The sequence below is a fragment of the Mobula hypostoma genome, chromosome 3, assembly GCF_963921235.1.
Source record: "Mobula hypostoma chromosome 3, sMobHyp1.1, whole genome shotgun sequence".
NCBI classification, from domain to species: domain Eukaryota; kingdom Metazoa; phylum Chordata; class Chondrichthyes; order Myliobatiformes; family Myliobatidae; genus Mobula; species Mobula hypostoma.
In genome coordinates this window covers 12,751,700-12,775,232 of record NC_086099.1, presented here as the reverse complement: position 1 = coordinate 12,775,232, position 23,533 = coordinate 12,751,700, and the positions used below count along the sequence as shown (strand labels likewise).

The window sequence follows — 23,533 nt, the reverse complement described above, 5'->3', positions numbered from 1 at the left end:
CCTTACCCCACTGTCTACTGGATCTAAAGTAGCCCAATAGTTTAAAGAGTAACATAGCATTTTAATTATACAATTAAACTGTTATTAACCACAGAAAATGCAAAAATTCTTGGTAATCTATTACTCCACACAAATGCAAAATTTGATTTGTGCAGAACATATTACTCCATTTCATGCTAAACAGAAATTATTGAAAGCGAAGATCTTTATATCAAACTACAGACTCTGAACTACAGAATAAAGCTTTAAAATCATCGCAAATACTTTTTACACAGCTATTGAAAGTGTAATTTCCTGAAAGCATCATAAAATCTAGTGAAAGCAAGACTACTTTGAACTTTAATTGTTTTAAAGTAGAAAGAAGAGACAATGATGTTAATTACATTTATTGCAATTTTCAGACATCTGGTTTATTAACTGAGAAATACTAAAATAGAGTTTAGGTCCATCATCATTAACCCCGATTCACTCTAGTGATCTAATACTACTTCTGTCTCAATGGTATTCTGATCAAAACGTTTCTCTTTATTTTTTGAAAGCAAAGGAAGGCACAGAATGAAAAAAGAATAAAATTATGTTTTTCTTTACTTGTAACTAAACTTGAAACTGCATCAGCAAAGAAAACAAAATCTGAAAAAAAAACAAGGCCATCTGTTGGGGAAAAAACTGACAATTAACATAACAAAAGCCAGGGTCTATAGGGTTAAGCTGGCCTTGCACCAAAGGTCAGCATCAAGATTTGGAGGTCATGACTTGGCATTTCTTGTTTTGAAAAAGAAACTACCATATGTCCCACATGAATAGATCAAATTAAAAATACAATTCATTTCATTGTGTGATAATAAGACACAAAATCAAGTAAGCACGAGTCAGTGCTGAACAAATATTATTTTTGCTGTTTCCTTTTAATATTGAGAAGTATATTCTCTCTCTCACTGAGCAAAGCTATTGTTGGAACTTAACTCACTCAAAACAAATTGCATAAACCACACTAAATATTAACGGTCATTGATTGCAAAAGTGATTAGTAAACATTCAATAACCACACTAACGGGTAACCTGGCTGCCTATATCCGGATTTAAAAACTAATCTGAGACACAAGAGGTTCTGCAGATGCTGGAAATCTTGAGCAACACACACAAAATGCAGCAGGAACTCAGCAGATCAGGTATCATTTTATGGATGTGAATATATAGTCGACATTTCTGGCAGAGTCTGTTCTAACAAAGTCTTGGCGCAAATCATTAACTATTTATCTCCCTCCATAGATGCTGCCTGACCTACTGAGATCTTCCTGCATTTTGTGTATATTCTTTAACTTCTTAGGATAGTTTTTAGACTAGACTGCTAATTTTAAACTCTTATTCAATATCATTCCTCTAAGGTTCCTCTCATTTTGCAATCCTGATTGGAGAAATCTTTAGTATATTTTTCTACCTTACCAGTAAGCCTTTCTGGGTGTTTCATTTTAGAATTCCCATTCTTGCTATAAATTCCACTGTAATTTCTTTGATCTCCATGAAGATCTCATTTTTCCTTTACTATAATTCTTATTTGTGTTCACATTTTGTAAATGGTACTCATCTTTTCTAGCCTACACATTCTATATCGTTCCTTTGTTACGTGCCATGTCATATGACATTGGTGATCATGATCTTTCCATGACCACAATTGTTTTTGGTAAACTTTTCTACAAAAATAGTTTGCCATTGGCTTCTTCCGTGCAGTGTCTTCACAAGATGGGTGACTGCAGCCATTATCAATACTCTTCAGAGATTGTCTTCCTGTCGTTAGTTGTCGCATAACCAGGACTTGTGATATGCATCAGCTGCTCGTAGGGCCATCCACCACCTGTTCCCATGGCCTCACATGACCCTGATCAGGGGGGCTATGCAGGTGCTTAATATTGCCAAGGATGACCAGCAAGCTAGCGGAGGGAATGAGGGCCTTACACGCCCTTTGGTAGAGACACATTTCCACTCTACCACCCCAAATTCTATATAGTCATCTGAATTTTGCAAAGACGAATAGCTTTCCATAATTCTTCCTTGCAACTGTGGTTACTTACTTTGAAAGTTGAACTTACTCCTTTCTTTAAGATAATTCTATTTCACTCGAAGTCTATCTGTCTGCCTGCTAGTACAGTTAAATCAGTTCATTTCAATTTCAAACTTCCATGTATTATTCCAGGGAGTATACAGCCAGTGCAGGGTTTCCCCTGTGGCCATTCCCCTGAACAAGTGTACCCTTTTGGAAACTGTTAGAGGGAGGTTCATCAGCGCACAGCAGCAGCAGCTAAGCCAGTGGCACCATGGCTGACTCTGAGGCTCAGCAGGGAAGAGTAAAGTCAGACCCAGAGATGGTTAGGGCAACGGACTGGAGATTCAGTGGCCATGAAAAAGATATGAAGATTGTGTGCGGCCTCGCTGGTGCTATGGTCCAGGATGCCTCAAAGCAGCTACAGAAAATACTCAACAGAGAGGGCGTGTAGCTAGAGGTTGTGCTGCACAATAGTACCAAAGACATAGGTAGGAAGCGGGAAGAGGTCCTATACAATGAGTTTAGGAATTAGGGAAGAGATGGAAGAGCAGGACCTCCAAGGCAGCAATTTCTGGATTACTTCCAGTACCATGTGCTAGTCAGGGCAGGAACAGGATTACAGTACAGATGAAAGTGTGGCTGAGGAAGTGGGGCCGGGAACAGGGTTTCAGATTTTTGGATCATTGGAATCTCTTCTGGGGAAAGTATGGCCTGCATAAAAAAGACAGGTCACACCTGAATCCAAGGAGGACTAATACCCTTGCAGGCATATTTGTTAGAGCCGTTGGAAAAGGTTTAAACTAATTTGGCGGGGGGATGAAAACCAGAGTGAGGATGGAGAAGTTGGCATACAAGTTGATGCTTTGTGTAGTGAGACTGTGAGGAAGGACAGGGAGATGATCGGACATAATTGCCTTTAGTGAGATAAACTGAAGTGTAACATGGGGGAAAAAATCAGAAAGGGTGACAAATAGAGGGCTGAAGATGTAACATTTGAATGCACATGGTATGCAGGGGAATAAAGTAGAATATCTTTTAAGTACAGTTAGAGGTCGGCAGGTGTGACGTTGTGGGCATCCCTGAGTTATGGTTGAAAGAAGATCATAATTGAGAGCATAAAATCCAAAGATGCACCTTGTATCAAAAGATAGGCAGAAGGGGTGGTTTCCTGTTGGTAAAAATTGATTTCAAACCCCAAGGAAGAGGTGATATCAGATGGGAAGATGTATAATGCTTGTAGGTAGAGTTAAGAAACTGCAAGAGTAAAAAAGACTCTAATGGGAGTTATAAACAGGCCTGCAAACAGTAACCAGAGTGTGGGATATAAATTACGTCAGGAGATAGAAAAGACATGCAATGTTACGATAGTCATGGGGACTTCAATATGCAAGTAGATTGAAAAGATCAGATTGGTGCTGGATCCAAAGAGACAGTATTTGTAGGATGTCGCCAAAATGGCTTTTTAGAGCAGCTTGTGGTTAAGTCAACTTGGGAAAAGGCAATTCTGCATTGGGTGTTGCGCAGTGAACCTGATTTGATTAGGGAGCTTAAGGTAAAGGAACCCCTAGTCATCATAATGTGATAGAATTCACCTTGCAGTTTGAAAGGGAGAAGATAAAGTTAAATGTATCAATATTAGAGTGGAATAAAGGGAATTACAGAGGCATGAGAGAGAAGCTGGCTGAATTTGATTCTAAAGGGACAATACTAGAGATGACATAAGAGCAATGGTTGGACTTTCTGGGGGCAGTTCAAAAGGAACAGTACAGAGACATCCCAAATTTGAAGTATTCTAAAGGAAGGATAAGCCAGCCAATAATATCAAAGAGGATACAAAAAGTTTTTTTTAGATATATAAGGAGTAAAAAAGAAACAAGAATGGGTATTGGAATGATGGAGAGATAGTAACAAGACCATAACATATAGGAATAGACGTAGGCCATTCAGCCCATCGAGTCTGCTCCACCATTCAATCATGGCTGATCCAATTCTTCCAATCATCCCAACTCCCCTGCCTTCTCCCCATACCCTTTGATAACCTGGCTAATCAAGAACCTATCTATCTCTGCCTTAAATACACACAATGACTTGGCCTCCACAGCCACTCGTGGCAACAAATTCCACAGATTTACCATCCTCTGACCCTCTAAAGTAATTTCTCCACATCTCTGTTCTAAATGGATGTCCATCAATCCTGAAGTTGTGCCCTCTTGTCCTAGACTCCCCTAGCATGGGAAATAACTTTGCCATAGCTAATCTGTTCTGGACTTTTAGCCTTCAGAATGTTTCTATGAGATCTCCCCTCATTCTTCTGAATTCCAGGGAATACAGCCCAAGAGCTGCCAGATGTTCCTCATATGGTAACCCTTTCATTCCTGGAATCATTCTCTTGAATCTTCTCTGAACCCTCTCCAACGTCAGTATATCCTTTCTAAAATAAGTAGCCCAAAACTGCACACGATACTCCAAGTGTGGTCTCACGAGTGCCTCAAAGAGCCTCAACATCATTATATTCTATATCTCTAGAAATGAATACCAACATTCGCCTTCTTCACCACCGACATTTGAGAATGTCAAGAGACAGACTGAGTGTAAGAGGACTAGAATACAAGAGCAGGGATGTGATGCTGAAGCTTTATTAGGCACGGGTGAGGCCTCATCTTGAGTGTTGTGAACAGTTTTGGGTTCCGCATTTAAGAAAAGATGTGCTGGCATTGAAGAGGATTTAAAGGAGGTTCACAAGGATGATTCTGGAAATGAAAAGTTATGAGGAACATTTGGTGGCTGAACCTGTACTTGTTGGAATTTAGAAGAATGAAGAGGGATCTCACTGAATCTTTCAAATGTTGAAAGGCCTAGACAGAGTAGATGTGGAAAGGATGTTTCCCACAGTGGGATAGTCTAGGACGAGAGGACACAGCCACAGAATAGAGGGGCATCCACTTAAAACAGAAATGCAGAGAAATTTCTTTAGCCAGAGGGTGGTGAATTTGTGAAATTTATTACCACAGGCAGCTGTGGGGGCCAGGTTGTTGGGTGTATTTAAGGCAGAGCTCGATAGGTTCTTGACTGGACAAGGCATCAAAGGTTAGAGGGAGAAGGCCGGGGAGTGGGGCTGATCCTTTTTTCACTTTTCTTAGCCATGATTGAATGGCAGAGCAGACTCAATGGGCCAAAAACCTAATTCTGCTCCTATGTCTGATGGCCTTATGGAAATTGCTATTGGAAGGAGAAGGTACTTAGGAAGCTGAAACGTCTGAAGGTAGGTACATCATCTGGACCAGATGGACTACACCTCAGTGGTCTAAAACAGATTTGGAGGCAATAATAATGATCTTTCAAGAATCACTAGATTCTGGAATGGTCTGGAGGACTGAAAAATTGCAAATATCACTCTACTCTTTAATAAGGGTGGCAGAAGAACAGAAATTATAAGCCAGTTAGCCTGACTTCAGTGGTAGGGAAGATGGTGAAATCCATTATAAAGGATGACGTTTCGTGGCATTTGGAGGCACATGATAATGTAGGCCAAAATCAGCGTCGTTTCCTTCATAGAAAATCTTGCCTGACAGATCTGATGGAATTTTTTGAGGAAATAACAGGAAGGAAAGGACAAAGGAGCATCAGTAGATATTGCTTTCTTGGATTTTCAGAAGGCTTTTGAGAAGCTGCCACACATGAGGCTGCTTAACAAGATAAAAACCATGCAGTAAAGATACTAGCATGGAAAGAAGATTGACTGACTGGTAGGAGGTAAAGAGTTGGAATAAAGGGGCCTATTCTGGTTGGCTGCCAGTGGCTAGTAGTGTGCCACAGGGGTTGGTATTAGGACTTTTTTTTATATTATATGTTAACAATTTGGATGACAGAATTAATAGCTTTGTGGCCAGGTATGTGAACAATACACAAGATAGCTGGATGGGTAGGTAGCATTGAGGAAGCAGAAAGTCTGGAGAAGGACATAGACATCTTAAGAGAATGGGCAAAGAATTGTCAGATGGAATATAGCGTAGGGAAGCGTACAGTAATGTACTTTGGTAGAAGGAATAAAGACGTAGACTATTTTCTAAACAGGAAGAAAATTTAGAACTCAGGGCAAAGGGACTTGGGAGTCCTTGTACAGGATTCCCTAAAAGGTCAACTTGCAAGTTGAGTCAGTGGTAAGGAAGGCAAATGTTCGTATTTATTTCAGGTGCACTAAAATATAGGGGCAAGGATGTAATGCTGAGGCTTTATAAGGCATTGGTCAAAAAGCACTTGAAGGTGAGAGGTTTTTGGCCCGGTATCTAAGAAAAGACCTGCTGGCATTGGAAAGGTTCACAAGGAAGATTCCAGGAATGAAAGGGTTAGCATATGAGTAATGTTTGATTTCTCTGGGCCTGTAGTCACTGGAATTTAGAAGAATGGGGGGGGGGTCCTCATTGAAACCTAATATTGGATGTGGAGAGGATGGTTCCAATAGTGGATGAATCTAGCAGCAGAGTCTCACCCACTATAGGACACAGAATAGAGGAATGTCCACTTTGAAAAGAAATGAAGAGGAATTTCTTAGCCAGAGGATTGTGAATTTGTGAAATTCATTGCCACAGATGGCTGTCAATTGAACTACACTTCTCTTTCAACCACAAATTATGTAAGTTGCTCAATTTCAACATAGAGATCCAAAGAATTCTATGTACAAAGTCAACACTTAAACTCTTCAAAGTGCATTTTATATATAGAACACAAGCCTGTCAAAATTCTAACACTCGTTCTTCTGCTTGCAATACAAGTCAACGTATCATGCGTCTTCCAAATTGCTTGCTGTGGCAGGATATGTACATCCAGTGACTTCTGTATAGTTGGGTCTTCGATTTTTTTAAATTTATTCATTCATGGGAGAAGGTGGTGATGAGCTGCCTTCTTGAACCGCTGCCGTCCCTGGGGTACTGTCAGGAAGGGAATTCCAGGATTTTGACCCAGCAGCAATAAAGGAATGGCGATGTATTTCCAAGTCAGGATGGTGAGTGACTTGGAGGGGAATTTCCAAATGGTGTTGTTCCCAGGTATCTGCTGTTCTCGTTCTTCTAAATGATAGTGGTTGTAGGTCTGGAAGGTGCTGCCTTAGGAACTTTGTTGTGTTGTTGCAGTGCATCTGGTAGATACTACACACTGCTGCAACTGTTTGTCGATGGTGGGGGGATTGGATGCTTGTGGAAGGGGTCTCAATCAAGTGGCTGCCTTGTACTGGATGGTGTCGAGCTTCTTTTGAATGTTGATGGAGCTGCACTCATCCAGGCGAGTGGCGAGTGTTCCATTACACTTCTGACCTGAGCCTCGTAGATGGTGGACAGCCTTTGCGGAGTCAGGAGGTGAGTTACACGCTGCAGGATTCCTAGCCATATAAACACCTGCTCTGATAGCCACGGTGTTTATTTGGCTAGACCAGTTCCATTTCAATGGTAACCCTCAGGATGTTGATAGTAGGAGATTCAATGACGGTGATGCAACTGAATGTCAAGGGACAATGGTTAGAGCCTTAACAGCTTTAAGTTCCTCAGCATACACATCATCGAGGATCTCACGTGGTCTGTACATACAGTGACATGCAGAAGTTTGGGCACCCCGGTCAAAATTTCTGTTACTGTGAATAGCTAAGCGAGCAAAATATGAATTGATTTCCAAAAGGCATGAAGCTAAAGATGACACATTTCTTTAATATTTTAAGCAAGAAAGCTTTTTTTATTTCCATCTTTTACAGTTTCGAAATAACAGAAAAGGAAAAGGGCTCGAAGCAAACGTTTGGGCACCCTGCAAGGTCAGTACTTAGTAACACCCCCTTTGGCAAGTATCACAGCTTGTAAACACTTTTTTCAGCCAACTAAAAGTCTTTCAATTCTCGTTTGGGGAATTTTCACCCATTCTTCCTTGCAAAAGGCTTCTAGTTCTGTGAGATTCTTGGGCCGTCTTCCATGCACTGCTCTTTGGAGGTCTATCCACATTTTCTCGATGATGTTTAGGTCAGGGGACTGTGAGGGCCATGGCAAAACCTTCAGCTTGCGCCTCTTGAGGTAGTCCATTGTGGATTTTGAGGTGTGTTAAGGTTCATTATCCTGTTGTAGAAGCCATCCTCTTTTCATCTTTGGCAAAAATCCCCCAAACAAGAATTGAAAAACTCTTGGCTGGCTACAGAAAGCGTTTACAAGCTGTGATACTTGTCAAAGGGGGTGTTACTAAGTACTGCCATGTAGGGTGCCCAAACTTTTGCTTCAGGCCCTTTTCTTTTTTTGTCATTTTGAAACTATAAAAGATGGAAATAAAAAAGTTTTCTTGCTTAAAATATTAAAGAAATGTGTCATCTTTAACTTCATGCCTTTCGGAAATTAGTTCATCTTTTACTCGCTTAGCTATTCACAGTAACAGAAATTTTGACCAGGGGTGTCCAAACTTTTGCATGCCACTGTATCAGCTGTGTGGTGAAAAAAGCACAACAGCACCTCTTTCACCTCAGACGGTTGAAGAAGTTTAACATGAATCCCCAAATCCTAAGGACTTCCTACAGGGGCATAATTGAGAGCATTCTGACTGGCTGCATCACTGCCTGGCATGGGAACTGTAATTCCCTCAAGCACAGGATTCTGCAGAGAGTGGTGCAGACAGCTCAGTCCATCTGTAGATGTGAACTTCCCATTATTCAGGACATCTACAGAGACGAGTAAGTAAAAAGATCATTGGGGACCCTAGTCACTCCAACCACAAACTGTTCCAGTTGCTTCCATCTAGGAAACGGTACCGCAGCATTAAAGCCAGTACCAACAGGCTCTGGGACAGCTTCTTCCACCAGGCTATCAGGCTGATCAATTCATACTGATACAATTGTAGTTATATGCTATATTGACCGTCCTGTTGTACATACTATTTACTACTACTATTTATTACAAATTACTATAATTTGCACATTGCACATTTAGATGGAGACATAATGTAAACATTTTTACTCCACATGTATGTGAAGGATGTAAGAAATAAAGTCAGTTCAATTCAATTCTTGTTGGAGATGGTCACTGCCTGGCACTTGCGTGGCTCGAATGTTGCTTGCCGCTTGTCCGCCCAAGCTTGGATATTGTCCAGGTCCTGCTGCATATGGGTATGAACTGCTTCACTATCTGAGGAGTCACAAATAGTGCAGAACATTGTGCAGTCATCTGCAAACATCCTCACTTCTGACCTTATGATGGAAGGAAGTTCATTGATGAAGTAGCTGAAGACGGTCGTTCCTAGGACACTTCCCTGAGGAACTCCTGCAGTGATGTCCTGAGGATGAGATGATTGACCTCCAAAGATCACAACCATCTTCCTTTGTGTCAGGTATGATTCCAACCAGCAGAGCGCTTTCCCCCTAATTCCCATTGACTCCTTATGATGGTATCAAAGCTCAAGCATTGTTGCAGGAACATTCATTCCAGTGATCAGTATGCGAACCTACCTCTGATTTCCGCACAATGGGTGTGTTGTCCTGAATCAGGTTGCAAGCCACTTGCCACAGAGCATCCAGGCTTTAATCTGTCCTTGCAGTCAGTATTGATAAGGCTGGGGAACACACATAAAATGCTGGAGGAGCTCAGCAGGTCAGGCAGTATCTACAGAGATGAATTAACAGTTGACTTTTCAGGCCGAGATCCTTCATCAGGCCATCTCAGCTCGAAATGGCAATTGTTCATTCCTCTCCATAGATGCAGTCCGACCTGCTGAGATTCCTCCGACATTTTGTGTGTGTTGCTCTGGATTTCCAGCATCTGTAAAATCTCTTGTGTTGCTGATAAGGCTGATTCAGTTTACCAGTTGCCCCTTTGACTTTGAAAAATTCTACTAGAGGTATGAATGGGGATTATCTGAGGAATTCTGAATACACTTCAGTTCTGTATAACAGCTAGCTAACTGCTCTGGTCTCTTACCACTTTACAAAGGAGAGGCAATTGATAAAAATGAAAAGCTAAGAATGTTTTTTAAAGGAACTGCTTTTGTGCTTTCCTAGGCTGCAACAATATTCCAATGAATATTCTGTCCAGGGATGAGGTCCAGCACCTGGCCACGTGGTGTGCCGACAATAACCTGGCCCTTAACACCAAGGAGATCATTGCGGACTTCATGCATGCTAGGAGCCACACTCACGTCCCCATCTACGTCAACGGGGCTGTAGTGGAGCATGTATCAAGCTTCAAATTCCTTGGTGTCCACTTTTTGAAGATCTCAACTGGTCCCTGAGCTCCTCCATCCTGATCAAAAAGGCAGAACAGCACCTTTATTTCCTGCGGAGCATCAAGAAAGCTCAACTCTGTCCCAGGATACTGACGGACTTTTACCACTGTACCATTGAGAGCATACTTACCAACTGCATCTCAGTGTGGTATGGCAATTGTCCCGTATCGGTCCGCAAAGCACTCCAGCATGTAGTGAAAACTGCCCAGCAGATTATCGGCACCCAATTGCCCACCATTGAGAACGTCTACCATAAACACTGCCTGGGCAGGGCAAAAAACATTATCAAGGATGCATCTCACCCTAACCATAGACTTTTTACTCTCTTCCCATCCTGTAGGCGCTACAGGAGCCTCCGCTCCTGCACCAGCAGGTACAGGAAGAGCTTCTTCCTTGAGGCTATGACCCTGCTAAACCTCACATCACAGCACTAAGCAGTATTGCACCTATATTGTACTGTCTCAGTACTTTTATATTTGTGTGCTGTAGCACTTACTTTTTATTCACAGTTATTTTGTAAATAACACTATTCTTTGCATTTCTGGTCAGATGCTAACTGCATTTTATTGGCTTTGTATCTGTACTCGGCACAATGACAATAAAGTTGAATCTATCTAATCCAATCTAATTTAAATACTTCAGATGTGAGTACCCAAAAGTCTTCAGCTTTCCTTAACTAGCTCCTCTGGTCAAGGGATTCCAAATCTTTTTTATGCTATGAAGCCTACCATTAACTGAGGGGTCATTGGACTCCACATTGGGAACCCCTGCTCTAGTTAGTCCTTTATTTCTCTCAAGTCCATCAGGCAAACAACTCACCACAAACTCTGCAAGAAATCTTATGCCAACTTCTGATCTGTTGTCCCTATCCCTACTTTCACCACTGAATATTAATCAATGAGGTACAAGTTTGGAATAGGAACAGCTTAGTCTCGTTACTTCACTTAAGGAGTTTGGCCTATTTCATAAGCTTGGCATAATTCAAATTACTTCCTAGTCAACGAAACATACACTCCACCTGTAGTACCCATTGCAAGCGCTCCTTAATATCTACTTTTAATGAAACATGATTCTGGTCTCCTTTCCCAATGTTTGCTATACGTTGAGATTTGGTAAATCAGTAATGATGGAATGATGGGGGAGGCTCAAAAGGCCGAATGGTCCAATTCTGCTCTATATCTTGTGGTCTTAAAAGTTTCCCTGATCCTGCACCTCTAATACACCTTGGGATAAATTAGAACATTAAATCATTGTACAAACACAAGCTAATGTTGCTACTGTAGTAGCCCACCAGTAACACCAATGGATCATTCAATCCACAATTGCATCCTGCTGTTATTTGACGGGCTGCAGCACTTATCTCTCTTCTATCTTCAAAGACAAAACTACAAAACTACAGCTATTTATCCCAATTCTACCACTAACACATGAAAAAGCCACACAAAATGCCAATGAATTTATTTTATTGCTGGTGATTTTAGACTAATCAGGTTTGAATTCCATGTGACTCAAATCAAAGTACATTTATTACCTAGGGATATACAAATTATATAGCTTGAGATTTGTTTGCTTACAAGCAGCCACAAAGCAAGAAACCCGAAGAACCCAATTAAAAAAAAGACAATAAAAACTGCACAGATAAAGAGGAAAAAAATACACGTCATGCAAGCAATAGATGCAAACAACGGCATTCTGAAGCAGTCATAAACAACAGAAAATCTGCAGATGCTGGAAATCCAAGCAACACGCACAAAATGCTGGAGGAACTCAGCAGGCCAGGCAGCATCTATGGAAAAGAGTACAGTCGACGTTTTGGACCAAAACCATTCAGGAGTCATTTTGTGTGTGTTGCACTCCGAACCAGACTGAGTCCATAGGTCCGCTCCCAGAAGCAGCCTGTTCATATCAGTTCACATTAGTGGGGCAAAAATACCACAAAACTCACAGAGAAGACAGCTACTGGAGAGAGGGAGTCAGCTGATCCTCACCTCCACACTCATGCTTTCCACTCTGTCTGGGCCAGCATTTAAGTTGTCCAAGCATCAGGTAGTGCCTCGCTCAAGGACCTGGACGCAGACACCGCACAGCCCGAAATCGTTCTCAATCTTGCGCTTGGAACAATCCAATCTCGCACCCGGGTTCGGTGGACAGACATCAAAATTCTTCTGCATCGACTCTTCTCCAAATCGTGCACTCCAATAGTCATAGTCATAGTTATACTTTATTGATCCCGGGGGAAATTCAATACCAACTTGGTCTGCGACCGCATCTTAAACACATTGCATTCTGGCTTTGCAGTACACCAGTACGGCTCATTCTTCAAATCTGCTTCATCACTGCTTGCTTCTTCATTGTTTGCCATGATAGCTGACCACAATTTACTTCAAAAAAAGGTGTTATTAGTAATGTTTTTAGTCTTATTTCTTGCCTTCTGAACTACCAGTACGTTGTTGCACAACTTCAACAGCACCATCTTAAACTGGAAGTCTCATCCTAAATTTTGAAAATTAGAATTTGCCCCATTGAGCCTGCTTCACCATTTACATGTATTAAGAATTTGCTGTCGTGTGTCAGTGCAACATGCAACAAAAAACATTTAACAAATATAAAGAATAAAGAATTATATAAAAATAAAGTTAGAGGTTAAAATATGGACATGGAAATTAATTATGAAGTATACATAAATGCTAACTAGTATTTACAAGTAAACAGTATTATATAAAGCGTTTGCAATGCAGTGCAGTGATGGGGGTAATAGATACAGGGGCATGGGGGGACTAACTAATATGGTTGACCAGACTAACTATCTGGGGGCAGAAACTTTTGAAAGATGATGTAAAATTTTTGTTTTAATAGCCCTAAAGCACTTTCCAGAAGGAAGATTTTGGAAAAGGCTGTTTGCAGGGCAGATAGGGTCCACAATAATTTTTCCTGCCCACTTCTTTGTCTTAGACGTATACAAGTCCTGCAGTGATGGCAGACTGCAGCCAATGACCTTTTCTTCCAGCTTTACAGCTCATTGTTGTTTTCATATATACTGAGATAGAAATTGTAAGCAGAACTATATTTTGTACAATATACCAAACATTTTAGCAGTTATGTGTTGTGTAAAGTCATATTGCTATATTGACAAGTTATTTCATCTTTTTTTTTCCTTCACTGCACTTGCATAATATTCCTGGGAGTAAACTCCATCAAATCAGTGTGGTGAAGCTGACATAAAGCAAGTGCCTTATTCTGAATTGAATAATTAATCTTCCTATCAATCACATTGAAAAATCCTAATATATTATGCAACAGCACAGATAATGTTCAGTCAAACTTGCTTATAACAGCATTCTAAAAACAGTAGTCCATGAAATCCTTGCAGAGAGCAACACAGGTATCACCACGTAGACTTTGATTTAAAGGTGGATTATAGCTGAGATGGAAATAGCTGCATAAAGCCATTCTAACTCAATAAATGCAAGCTTAAAGAGGGAAGTCCTACAAGAAGAATCTAAAATTTAAAAAAATTGATGAATAATTGATGACTGGTTAAAAATGGTAACTTATTTCCCCATTTTTCACCCAAAACAAATCAGCGACAATAAAGACTGCCAATTCCCATCTGAAAATAACAGTTAATAACTTTTTTAAGATGTTGATACCTGATCAGTAATTTGACAAACACCATTCGTTGCCCCAACATGTTACATCTTACTTTTCACTTTTTTAAAAAAAATAGTTGTAACAGTTAAGCTACTGAACTTGTGGGGATAAGTAATCCCAGATGAATGCAGAAATTTATAGTCAGAAAATTTATTTTTGATAAAACTATGATATAAAATTTTCTATCTTCCAAATCTTATTTCAATTATAAAAAGAAAAATGAATTCTAAATACCATTCAAAATTTACTAAAGTACCTACTGGAAAGAAACCACATTCCAAAACTTCCAGTACATTAATGTTAAGTCATTGAATTTTAACTTCTTATCGCACAATTCAACAAAGTAGAATATATTTCAACATAAAAGGATGAAGTGGGATGATTTCACATTGTGTATTTAGCCTTCTGCTGTCACTTTAATACTGTGCTCCTTGCCAAGCTTTGCTTTGTAGTTACCTTGTTTGATCTGTCCCTGTACAGCAGTGAAGACTGGAGGGGAAGGTTTCCCTTTAGTCATCTCTGGGGTGCTTGGTTTCTGTGGTCTGCAAGGAATAAAAATCAAATATTAATTATAAGTCCTTCAGAAGAGGTCAGGATTCCTTGAGGTTCAGGATTTTAAGCTCTACCATATCAGTCATACGGTGTCAGTTTGTGTCATCCCACCTCATCAACAAATCTCTAAGTAACCACAGACTTACGATTATAACCTCTTTAACTACAAAATAATAAATCAGAAAACATTTCTCAGAAACATTTCAGAGCTAAAATGCATTGAATAGAATACTTTAGGCTACATTATTAAGTCAAAGTTATTTAAGGAAAAAAGGAAATAACCAATGTTAGTAAATTGCAAACAAGAGAAAATCTGCAGATGCTAGAAATTCAAGGCAGCACACACAAAGTGCTGGAGGAACTCAGCAGGTCAGGCAGCATCTATGGAAATGAATAAACAGTCGATGTTTCGGGCCAAAACCCTTCATCAGGACTGAATGTTAATGCAGACATCCCACCAAGCAAAAACTCATTTCAGGGAGGTAGCACCCCCGCCTCCCACAACCCCATATCCCCCACCCACCCCCGGTCAACTTCCAAGGATGTATGTCATACTTTGTTTCGTGATTTTGTCTAATCTGTAAACCAAGTTGGGTATATGCAGAAAATGTGACATTAAAATATATACATATATTATATTATCATGTTTATTCTATTACAACTTTAAGCAAGTCTACAGGGAGTTTAGCCTTATCACGTAGGACATCAATAGAGTACCTCCTTAGCAGCCAGTCAGCTAGTTTAAATAACGTTAGCTATGCTAATGAACGAATGACACCTGTTAAATTCATCTCGCCATGTCTTTTGCATTTTAACCCACCACGGGCAATAGAAAAGTCACTGTTGCAAACAGTGCAGTGAGCAACACTGTCATTATTTTTGAGGTCGACTGTAAAGCCCGCCCACAGAGAAAACTGATAGGTCTACTTAGTACAAAGAGAGACCAATCAGGATGCTCGCTCTCGCTCTCCCTCTCCCTCTCGAAAAAATCGTTTTGCGGGATATTGTATATAATTTCCGGGCATCAGGGAGCAGCTATCAATATGCGGGAGACTCCCGGAACTTCTGGGAGAGGTGGGATGTCTGTTAGTGTGTTCTTGAGAAGTCCTAACAGATACCAATGTGCATTATATAATTTAAAATAATGTTAAATTTAATTACAAAACTCAATAAATTCGTGCAAGAGAAATAAAATAATTGACAGGCTTGATCAGAGTAAAAAAAAACAGAAGATTTTGCAGATGCTGGAAATCCAGAGTAACACACACAAAATGCTGGAGGAACTCAGCAGGTCAGACAGCATCCATTGAAATGAATACACGGCGAGACCCTTCAAAGGAAAAGGGTGGTGAAAGATGCCGGAATGACAAGGTGGGGGAGGAGGGAGAAGGACAAGTGAGTGGATTATAGGTGAATCACAAACACAAGAAAATCTGGAAATCCAAAGCAACACACACAAAATGCTGGAGGAACTCAGCAAGTCAGGTAGCATCTATAGAAGAGTAAACAGTCAACATTTCAGAACGAGACCTTTCTTCAGGACTCAAAAAGGGTCTCAGCCTGAAACATCAATTGTTTACTCTTTTCCATAAAAGCTGCCTGGCCTGCTGAGTTCCTCCAGCATTTTGTCTGTGTTACAGGTGATATGTGAAGCCAGGTGGGTGAGGGAGGGGGGAGGAAGAATGAAGCTGGGAGGTGATAAAGTGGAAAAGGTAAATATAAGAAGTCTGATGAGAGAGGAGTGTGGACCATGGGAGAAAAGAAAGGAAGAGGGGCACCAGGGGAGGTAAGGAGCAGGTAAGGAGAAGAGGTAAGAGGTCGGAGTGGGGAATCCTCTCCTTTTACCTTTCCCACCTATCACCTCCCAGCTTCATACTTCATTCCCCCTTCTCCCACCCACCCATCTATCCCCTCACCTGATCTCATCCATCACCTGCCAGCTTGTCCTTCTTCCTTTCCCACCACCTTCTTATTCTGGTATCTTCCCCCTTCCTTTCCAGTCCTGATGAAGGATCTCGGCCTGAAATACGACTGTTTATTCATTTCAGTAGATGCTGCCTGATCTGCTGAGTTGCTTCAGCATTTTGTGTGAGTTGAACAGAAAAATGCTTAAGCCTAGAAAGAAGACACCCTTGAGCTAATCATCAATTCCTAATGAAAAATGCATAGTTGAAGGTAAATTTAAATACTATTAAATCCTAAAATTGGCACTTGGATGATAGAAAAATGGAGGGCTATGTAAGCGGCAAAGCTTTGATTGATCTTACAGTGTTATAAGGTCAGCAGCATATAGTAGACTAAAGGGCCTGTACTGTACTGTGCTATAGTATTCTATGTTCAAAAAATATTTATCTTTGTAAAGCAGGAACAACCCAACTTTAATTTTGTTTTGTTCTTTAAAATTCAGTCAAACTGCCTTATTACAATAATTTTCCATGATTTTTGATTGACTTTTGAATATTTTACTTGTTCCATTTCACAAATCGTTGAAACATCAGAATTAAAATACGTTTGCATCTTTCAAGATTGCTCCAGAATTCACAGAATTCTAAAACCGTACAGCACAGAAGCGGGAACGCAAAGCTAACTGGGATACGTTGTTTTACACTCATCCCATTTATCATATCCCTCTATGCCTTTCCTATCTGAGTACCTGTCCAAATGACTGTCAAACATCTGCTTCTACCCCTCTTCTGACAGCTTGTTGTAGTGAACCACCAGACTTTGTGTGAAAAATAATTTACCCCTCAGATCTCCTTTAAAATTCTCCCCTTTCAAACAACCTACCTCTGACATCCCCCATACCTTTTTCCAAACACCTTAAAGTATGCACATTCATATCAGCCATTTCCACTCCGTTCTGTAATATTTTATGTTCTAATACAGGGGTCCCCAACCTATTTTGCACCGCGACCGGTTTAATATTTACAATCTTCTTGCGGACCGGCCAACCCGGTGGGGCGGGGGGGGGTTAATCACGACCAGAATATAGGTGAAACTATAAGTCACTTATAAGTGGCTAATAATACACTCAATTTTATTTCTAAAAGGGTTTATCTAACGAATTTAATATTAAACACACAGTCCATATTTTCCTCCCATGAATATAGTGATAAGTCAATTATAAGTCACTTGTAAGTCAATAGCATCATAACATTTTAAGTAACGTTTGGATATTAAACACACAGCACACATTTTCCTCGTATGAACATATAAAATTATTGCAACACACCAATAACGGTGAATCAGTGGGAGCCCTGGGCTTGTTTCCCTGCAACAAGGCGGTCCCATCGAGGGGTGATGGGAGACAGCGATACTCGAAGGGGGTTCCTTATGTCCAGTCTATTCTGCAATTTAGTTTTCGTTGTATTCATTGCAGAAAATCCTGCTTTGCAAAGATATGATGTTGGAAATGGAAGCAAAATTTTCAGTGCTTTCGTGGCTATCTCAGGATATTCAGCCTAGACTTTAATCCAGAATGCCAGCAGAGATGTTATGTCAAACATACTTTTCAGCCCGCCGTCATTTGCAAGCTCGAGGAGTTGATCTTCTTCCGGCGCTGACATGGATGATTCACCAGGGACATTCACAAATGGGTTATGGACCCACTCCTTTGCATGTCTTGGGTCATTTGCGGTTGGGAAGTAACGCTCGAATTTTGCCGACAGTGAAGATAGGTGATGGCGCACCAGCTGTGAGAAAGATGGTGCAGCCTCAGTCTCTCCCAAAATCACAGTTAATGTTAGGAACAAATCAAATATGCCCCTGTCCACTTGCCGTCCCCACAGTTCCAGTTTGGCTTTGAAAGCAGACACTTTATCTGCCAACTTGAAGACAGTTGTCATTCTCCTCTGAAGTGACAAACTGAGTTCATTGAGCAGGTTGAAGATGTCACACAGATAGCCACTAAGTACGACACTCTCAGAGCAGCAGCATTTGTGGAGGTGGTTGCTCTCAGTACTTGCTTCTGCCCCGCTTGCTCACATTTTTTCCTCTCAAAACACTCAACAGGTTTGTCTTTAAGTGCAGGGTGCTTGGACTCAAGGTGCCGAAGCAGTTTTGAGGGCTTCATTGCCTCATTACAGCTTGTCTCCACATATCAAGACACAGGGGGCTTGAAGCGTACGAGTCGCCAGTCTCAGTAAAGCCATATTTTATGTACGACTCGTCGTGTTTTCTGTTGAAGGAAACTTTCTTTTTTTTTGCAGTCTCTGCGTTATCATCATCATTAGGCCTTTTATGTCCTCTTCCACCTCTTCCAAAGAGACTCTCAAGCAATGTTTGTTTTTCACTCATACCGACCAATGACCTCGCGTGCATAATGACCTCACGTACGTTCAAGTTCAACAGTGGACGTGACAGGGAATGAGGAAAGGTGCAGCTGACTCATATCACTTCATACCGCCAAATAATATTGTTTCCTCGCGGCCCAGTAGTTGGGGACCACTGTTCTAATAATCACTGAGGGACACCACTGAACATTTGTTTTCAAATTACGAGAACAATTCTCTACCATCATTCTTATTGCCCTTATTAACTAACCAATTTTGAATCTGATTTTTCAGCTTTGCCATATCCCAATGGCTTTAAATGTTTGGTCCAATCACCCTTACAGGGACATTGTCAAAAGCCTTAAAAGAAGCCCACGTGGACCACACCAGCCGCACTGTCCTCAATATTACATTTTGTTAACTCATCAAAAACTTCCATCAAATTCATTAGACAGGAAGAAACTTAGACTTTTACAATGCTCATGCAAGAGAAATTCTCAACACTTTAAACATAGAACATTACAGCATAGTACAGGCCCTTCGGCCCACAATGTTGTTCCAACCTTTTAACATACTCTAAGATCAATCTACCACTTCCCTCCTGCGTAGCCCTCCATTTTTCTATCATCCATGTGCCGATCTAAGTGTTCCTTAAATAACCCTACAGTATCTGCTTCTATCAAGAGCCCTGACTTCATGCACGGTCCATGCACCAACTCCCTATGAAAAAAAACTATCTCTGACATTGCCCCTGCTCTTGTCACCTTCAAGTTATGCCCCGTAGTTTTAACCATTTCTGCATTGGGAAAACATCTCTGCCTGTCTACTCCATCTATGATTCTTATCATCTTACATACCTCATTCTCCTTCGCTCCAAGGAGATAAGTCTGAACTCGCTCACCCTATCCTCACGGGACATGTTCTCTAATCCAGACAGCATCCTGGTAAATCTCCTCTGAGCTCTCTCTAACATTCCACATTTTTCCTATAATGAGAGGACCAGAACTGAGCACATTACTCCAAGCATGGTCTAACCAAGGTTTTATAGAGCTACAATATTACCTCACAGCACTTGATCTCAACCCCCGACCAATAAAGGCCAACACACCATTAGCCTTCCCAACTAACCTATCAACTTGCATGGCAACTTTGTGGGATCAATGAACTTGGACCCTAAGAACCCTCTGCTCCTCCACACTGCTAAGAATCCAGCCATCAAAACCTTGTACTCTGCTTTCAAGTTCCAAAGTTTATCACTTCACACTTTTCTGGATTACAAGGGCAGAAATGAAAATGAAGAATTTGGAGTTGACTGAAATTTCAAGGAAAGGATAAACAATCACAATAGATCTTTAAAATATATTTAAAACTATAAATGGAGGATGAAAACAAATCTCTGGGAGCACATTCAGAGATTTAGGGGAAATGCAAATGAACAAGCAGCATATTGAAACAAAAATGACAAAAAAAAATTGAAGATGCAGTAAGTTTGAAATAAAATCAGAAAATGCCAGAAACACTTTGCAGGTCAATTCAACGAAGAATCTTCAACCTGATATGTTGTCTCTTTTTCACTTTCCATTACTTTACCTGCTCAGTTTATTGCTCTTGTTTCACTTAGTTGTAACAAATGGGCTAAAGAAGTTTACTTATAAATATGATAGATTAATGACTGAAAAAGGAAACCTAGTTCTATTAATACTGTGTATTTTATGATCCTAAAATGCCCAAGATATTTTATGTCCAATTTAGAACATCTGAAGTACTATCTACTTAGGTAGAGTCGTAAAGAAAGCTTTTGGCACACTGGCTTTCATAAATCGAAGTATTGAGTGCAGCAATTTGGATGTTACGCTGAAATAATATAAGACGTTGGTGAGACCAAATTTGCAGTTCTGGTCAATTACCTACAGGAAAGATATCAATAAGATTGAAAGAGTGCAGAGAAAATTTACAAAGATGTTGCTAGGACTTAAAGACATGAGTTACAGTGGTGCTGGAAAGTTTGTAAACCCTGTAGAATTTTTACTATAAATGAACAAGTATAATGTTTTTTGTGTTATTTATTTAATTAGGTTCCCTTAATCATCTGATCACATTTTAGGTCACATTTATGCAGAAATAGAGAAAATTCTACAGGGTTCACAACTTCTAGCACCACTGTATAGGGAAAGGATGAATAGGTTAGGAGTATTCCCTGGAGTGTAGGAGAACAATGGAAGATTTGACAGAGGCAAACAAAATTAAGAGGCGTATAGATAGAGGAAATGCAAGCAGGCTTTTTCCACTGAGGTTCGGTGAGACTAGAACCAGAGGTCATAGATGAAGGGTGAAAAGTGATCTGCTTAAGGGGAACACAAGTAGGAACATCTTCACTTGCAGTGTGGTGCGAATGTGGAACAAGCTGTCAGTGGAAGAGGTGGATGCAGGTTTGATTTCAACATTTGAGAGAGGTACATGAGTGGGAGAGTGGTCCAGGTACAGGTCGATGGTACTAGGGAGAATAATAACTTAGCATGGACTAGATGGGCCAAAGGGCTTGTTTCTGTGCTGTAGTGCACTATGTCTCTAAGCGTAATCAATGTGGATGTAACATCCATTCAAGTTATCATCAGCAAGATGGTAAAACACACTCTCAGCATTGCACAGTGCTGGCCTAAGTTAATAGTTCAAATCTGAAATAACTTGAAATTAAAGGTGTTTAAATCTAAAACCTGATGCAGGAGTATGTACTAATACTGCATCACGCTGAGACTAAGATCTTGAGTTAATTGGCTGTGCAGGTTCTATCCAGGTTACGAATGCCCAAATTCCAGTAATTTCTCTTCTAGTTACAGGAGCCTGAACACCAACACTTAACATTTTAAGAACAGCTTATTCCCTTCCACCATCAGATTTCTGAACTGTCCATGAACTACCTCATTACTTGTCTTTTGCACTATTCATTTATTTTTGTAATCTGGAGTAATATTTTAGTAACTATAGTAATTTTTGCTGCATCAAAACAACAAATTTCACAGAAGCACACATAATGTGCTGAATGCACTCAGGTCAGGTAGCATCTATGGAGAGGAATAAATTCAGGTTACTACAGGTTGCCCTTGGTTGTCTTAGGTTTTTTTTAAACTATCGCCAAGCAACCTCATTTCCGAACTATTCTCTGTCATAATCTGTGCAGAACCTGTACCAGGAAAGAATAGGATGATGGGTCTGTTGAACTTTGTGAAACAGGCTGAGAACCAGAGCTTTGAATATATGCAGGTGAAAATTCAATCAAATTTACATATTAATAATGTAATTCAGTCTGCCCATCACACTTTTTGTTTGATTACCACAAACTACCAGTTCCAAGTCAAATAGATGCTGCTTCTAAGTAACTAGTCATCCAAGACACAATTTGATAGTAGAACAGCAATCTGGTTGGAGAGCACAGATGGATGGGATAATTCATCATTATCATCATTAGGTGCAGTGTCATATGACGTGGGTGATCATGATCTCTGTGACTATAGTTTTTCATGGCAAATTTTTCTACAGAAGTGGTTTTCAATTGTCTTTTAAAATTAGTTATTTATTGAGATACAGTGTGGAATAGGCCCTTCCTGCCCTTTGAGCCACACTGCCCAGTAACCTGTGATTTAATCCAGCCTAATCACAGACAATTTACAATGACCAATTAACCCACCAATCTGTAGGCTTTTAAGACTGTGGTAGGAAACCAGAAAACCCAGAGGAAACCCACACAGTCATGGGGACAACATACAAACTCCTTACAGGCAGCTGCGGGAGTTAAACCCAGGTTGCCGGAACTATAATGCAGTGTGCTAACCGCTACAGTACCATGCTGCCCTTCTTCAGGGCAGTGTCTTTACAAGATGGCTGACCCCAGCCATTATCAATACTTCAGAGATTGTCTGCCTGGTGTCAGTGGTCACATAACCAGGACTTGTGATATACATCAGCTGCTCAGACAACCATCCACCATCTGCTCTCGTGGCTTCACATGACCCTGATAAGCAGATGCTACACCTTGTCCAAGGGTGACTTGCAGGCTAGCTGAGGGAAGGATTGTCTTGCACCTCCTTTGGTAGAGACATTTATCCATCTCACCACCCATGTGGGATAACTAGAGACTGCAATATACAAGTGGAAATCATTGTTATCTACAACATTTCCTATTAAAATCATAAATAAATAGCGATTAACAGGAGAGCGAAAAAGAATGGTAACTAAGGGCAGCATGGCAATATAGTGGTTAGCAGAACGCATTACAGCACTAGCTGTAACATTGAAGTGCAATTCCTACTGCCATCTGTAAGGAGTTAAGACTTCCTCCCCATGACCACGTGGATTTCCTCCGGGTGCTCCAGTTTCCTCGCACGTTCCAAGGGTTCAGGTTGGTGAGTTGTGGGTATACTACATTGTCAATAATCGCAGGCTGCATCTGGCACATCCCCAATGCATTTCATTGTATGTTTTTATATTTCCATGTACATGACTAATAAAGCTAACCTTTAAAATCTTTAAATTGACTACTTAAGAAACCAATTTTTTTAAGACTGTAGTGGGATAGACTACATTTACCCAGCAATGGAAAAGAGACTAGAAGCAGCTGAATTATGGTTCTACAGGAGAATGTTAAAAATATCATGGACCGCACACACATCAAATGAAGAAGTTCTCAGAAGAGCCCAAGCAGTTCGATCACTCATACCAACAATAAGAGAAAGACAACTCAGATTCCTAGGACACATCATGCGGAAAGACGAACTAAGAAAAC

At 40.5% G+C, this 23,533-nt stretch overlaps 1 protein-coding gene across 4 annotated transcripts in view; it reads right to left on the bottom strand.

Moving 5' to 3' along the window:
- LOC134343857 (WD repeat-containing protein 7) overlaps positions 1 to 23,533 on the bottom strand; it is a 627,641-nt gene that overhangs the window by 416,571 nt on the left and 187,537 nt on the right. For all 4 annotated transcript variants that reach the window (XM_063042658.1, XM_063042659.1, XM_063042660.1 and 1 more), the window contains one exon: positions 14,387 to 14,472. In XM_063042658.1, the coding sequence (XP_062898728.1) occupies positions 14,387 to 14,472 (86 nt within the window). The remainder of the gene's footprint in view (positions 1 to 14,386; positions 14,473 to 23,533) is intronic.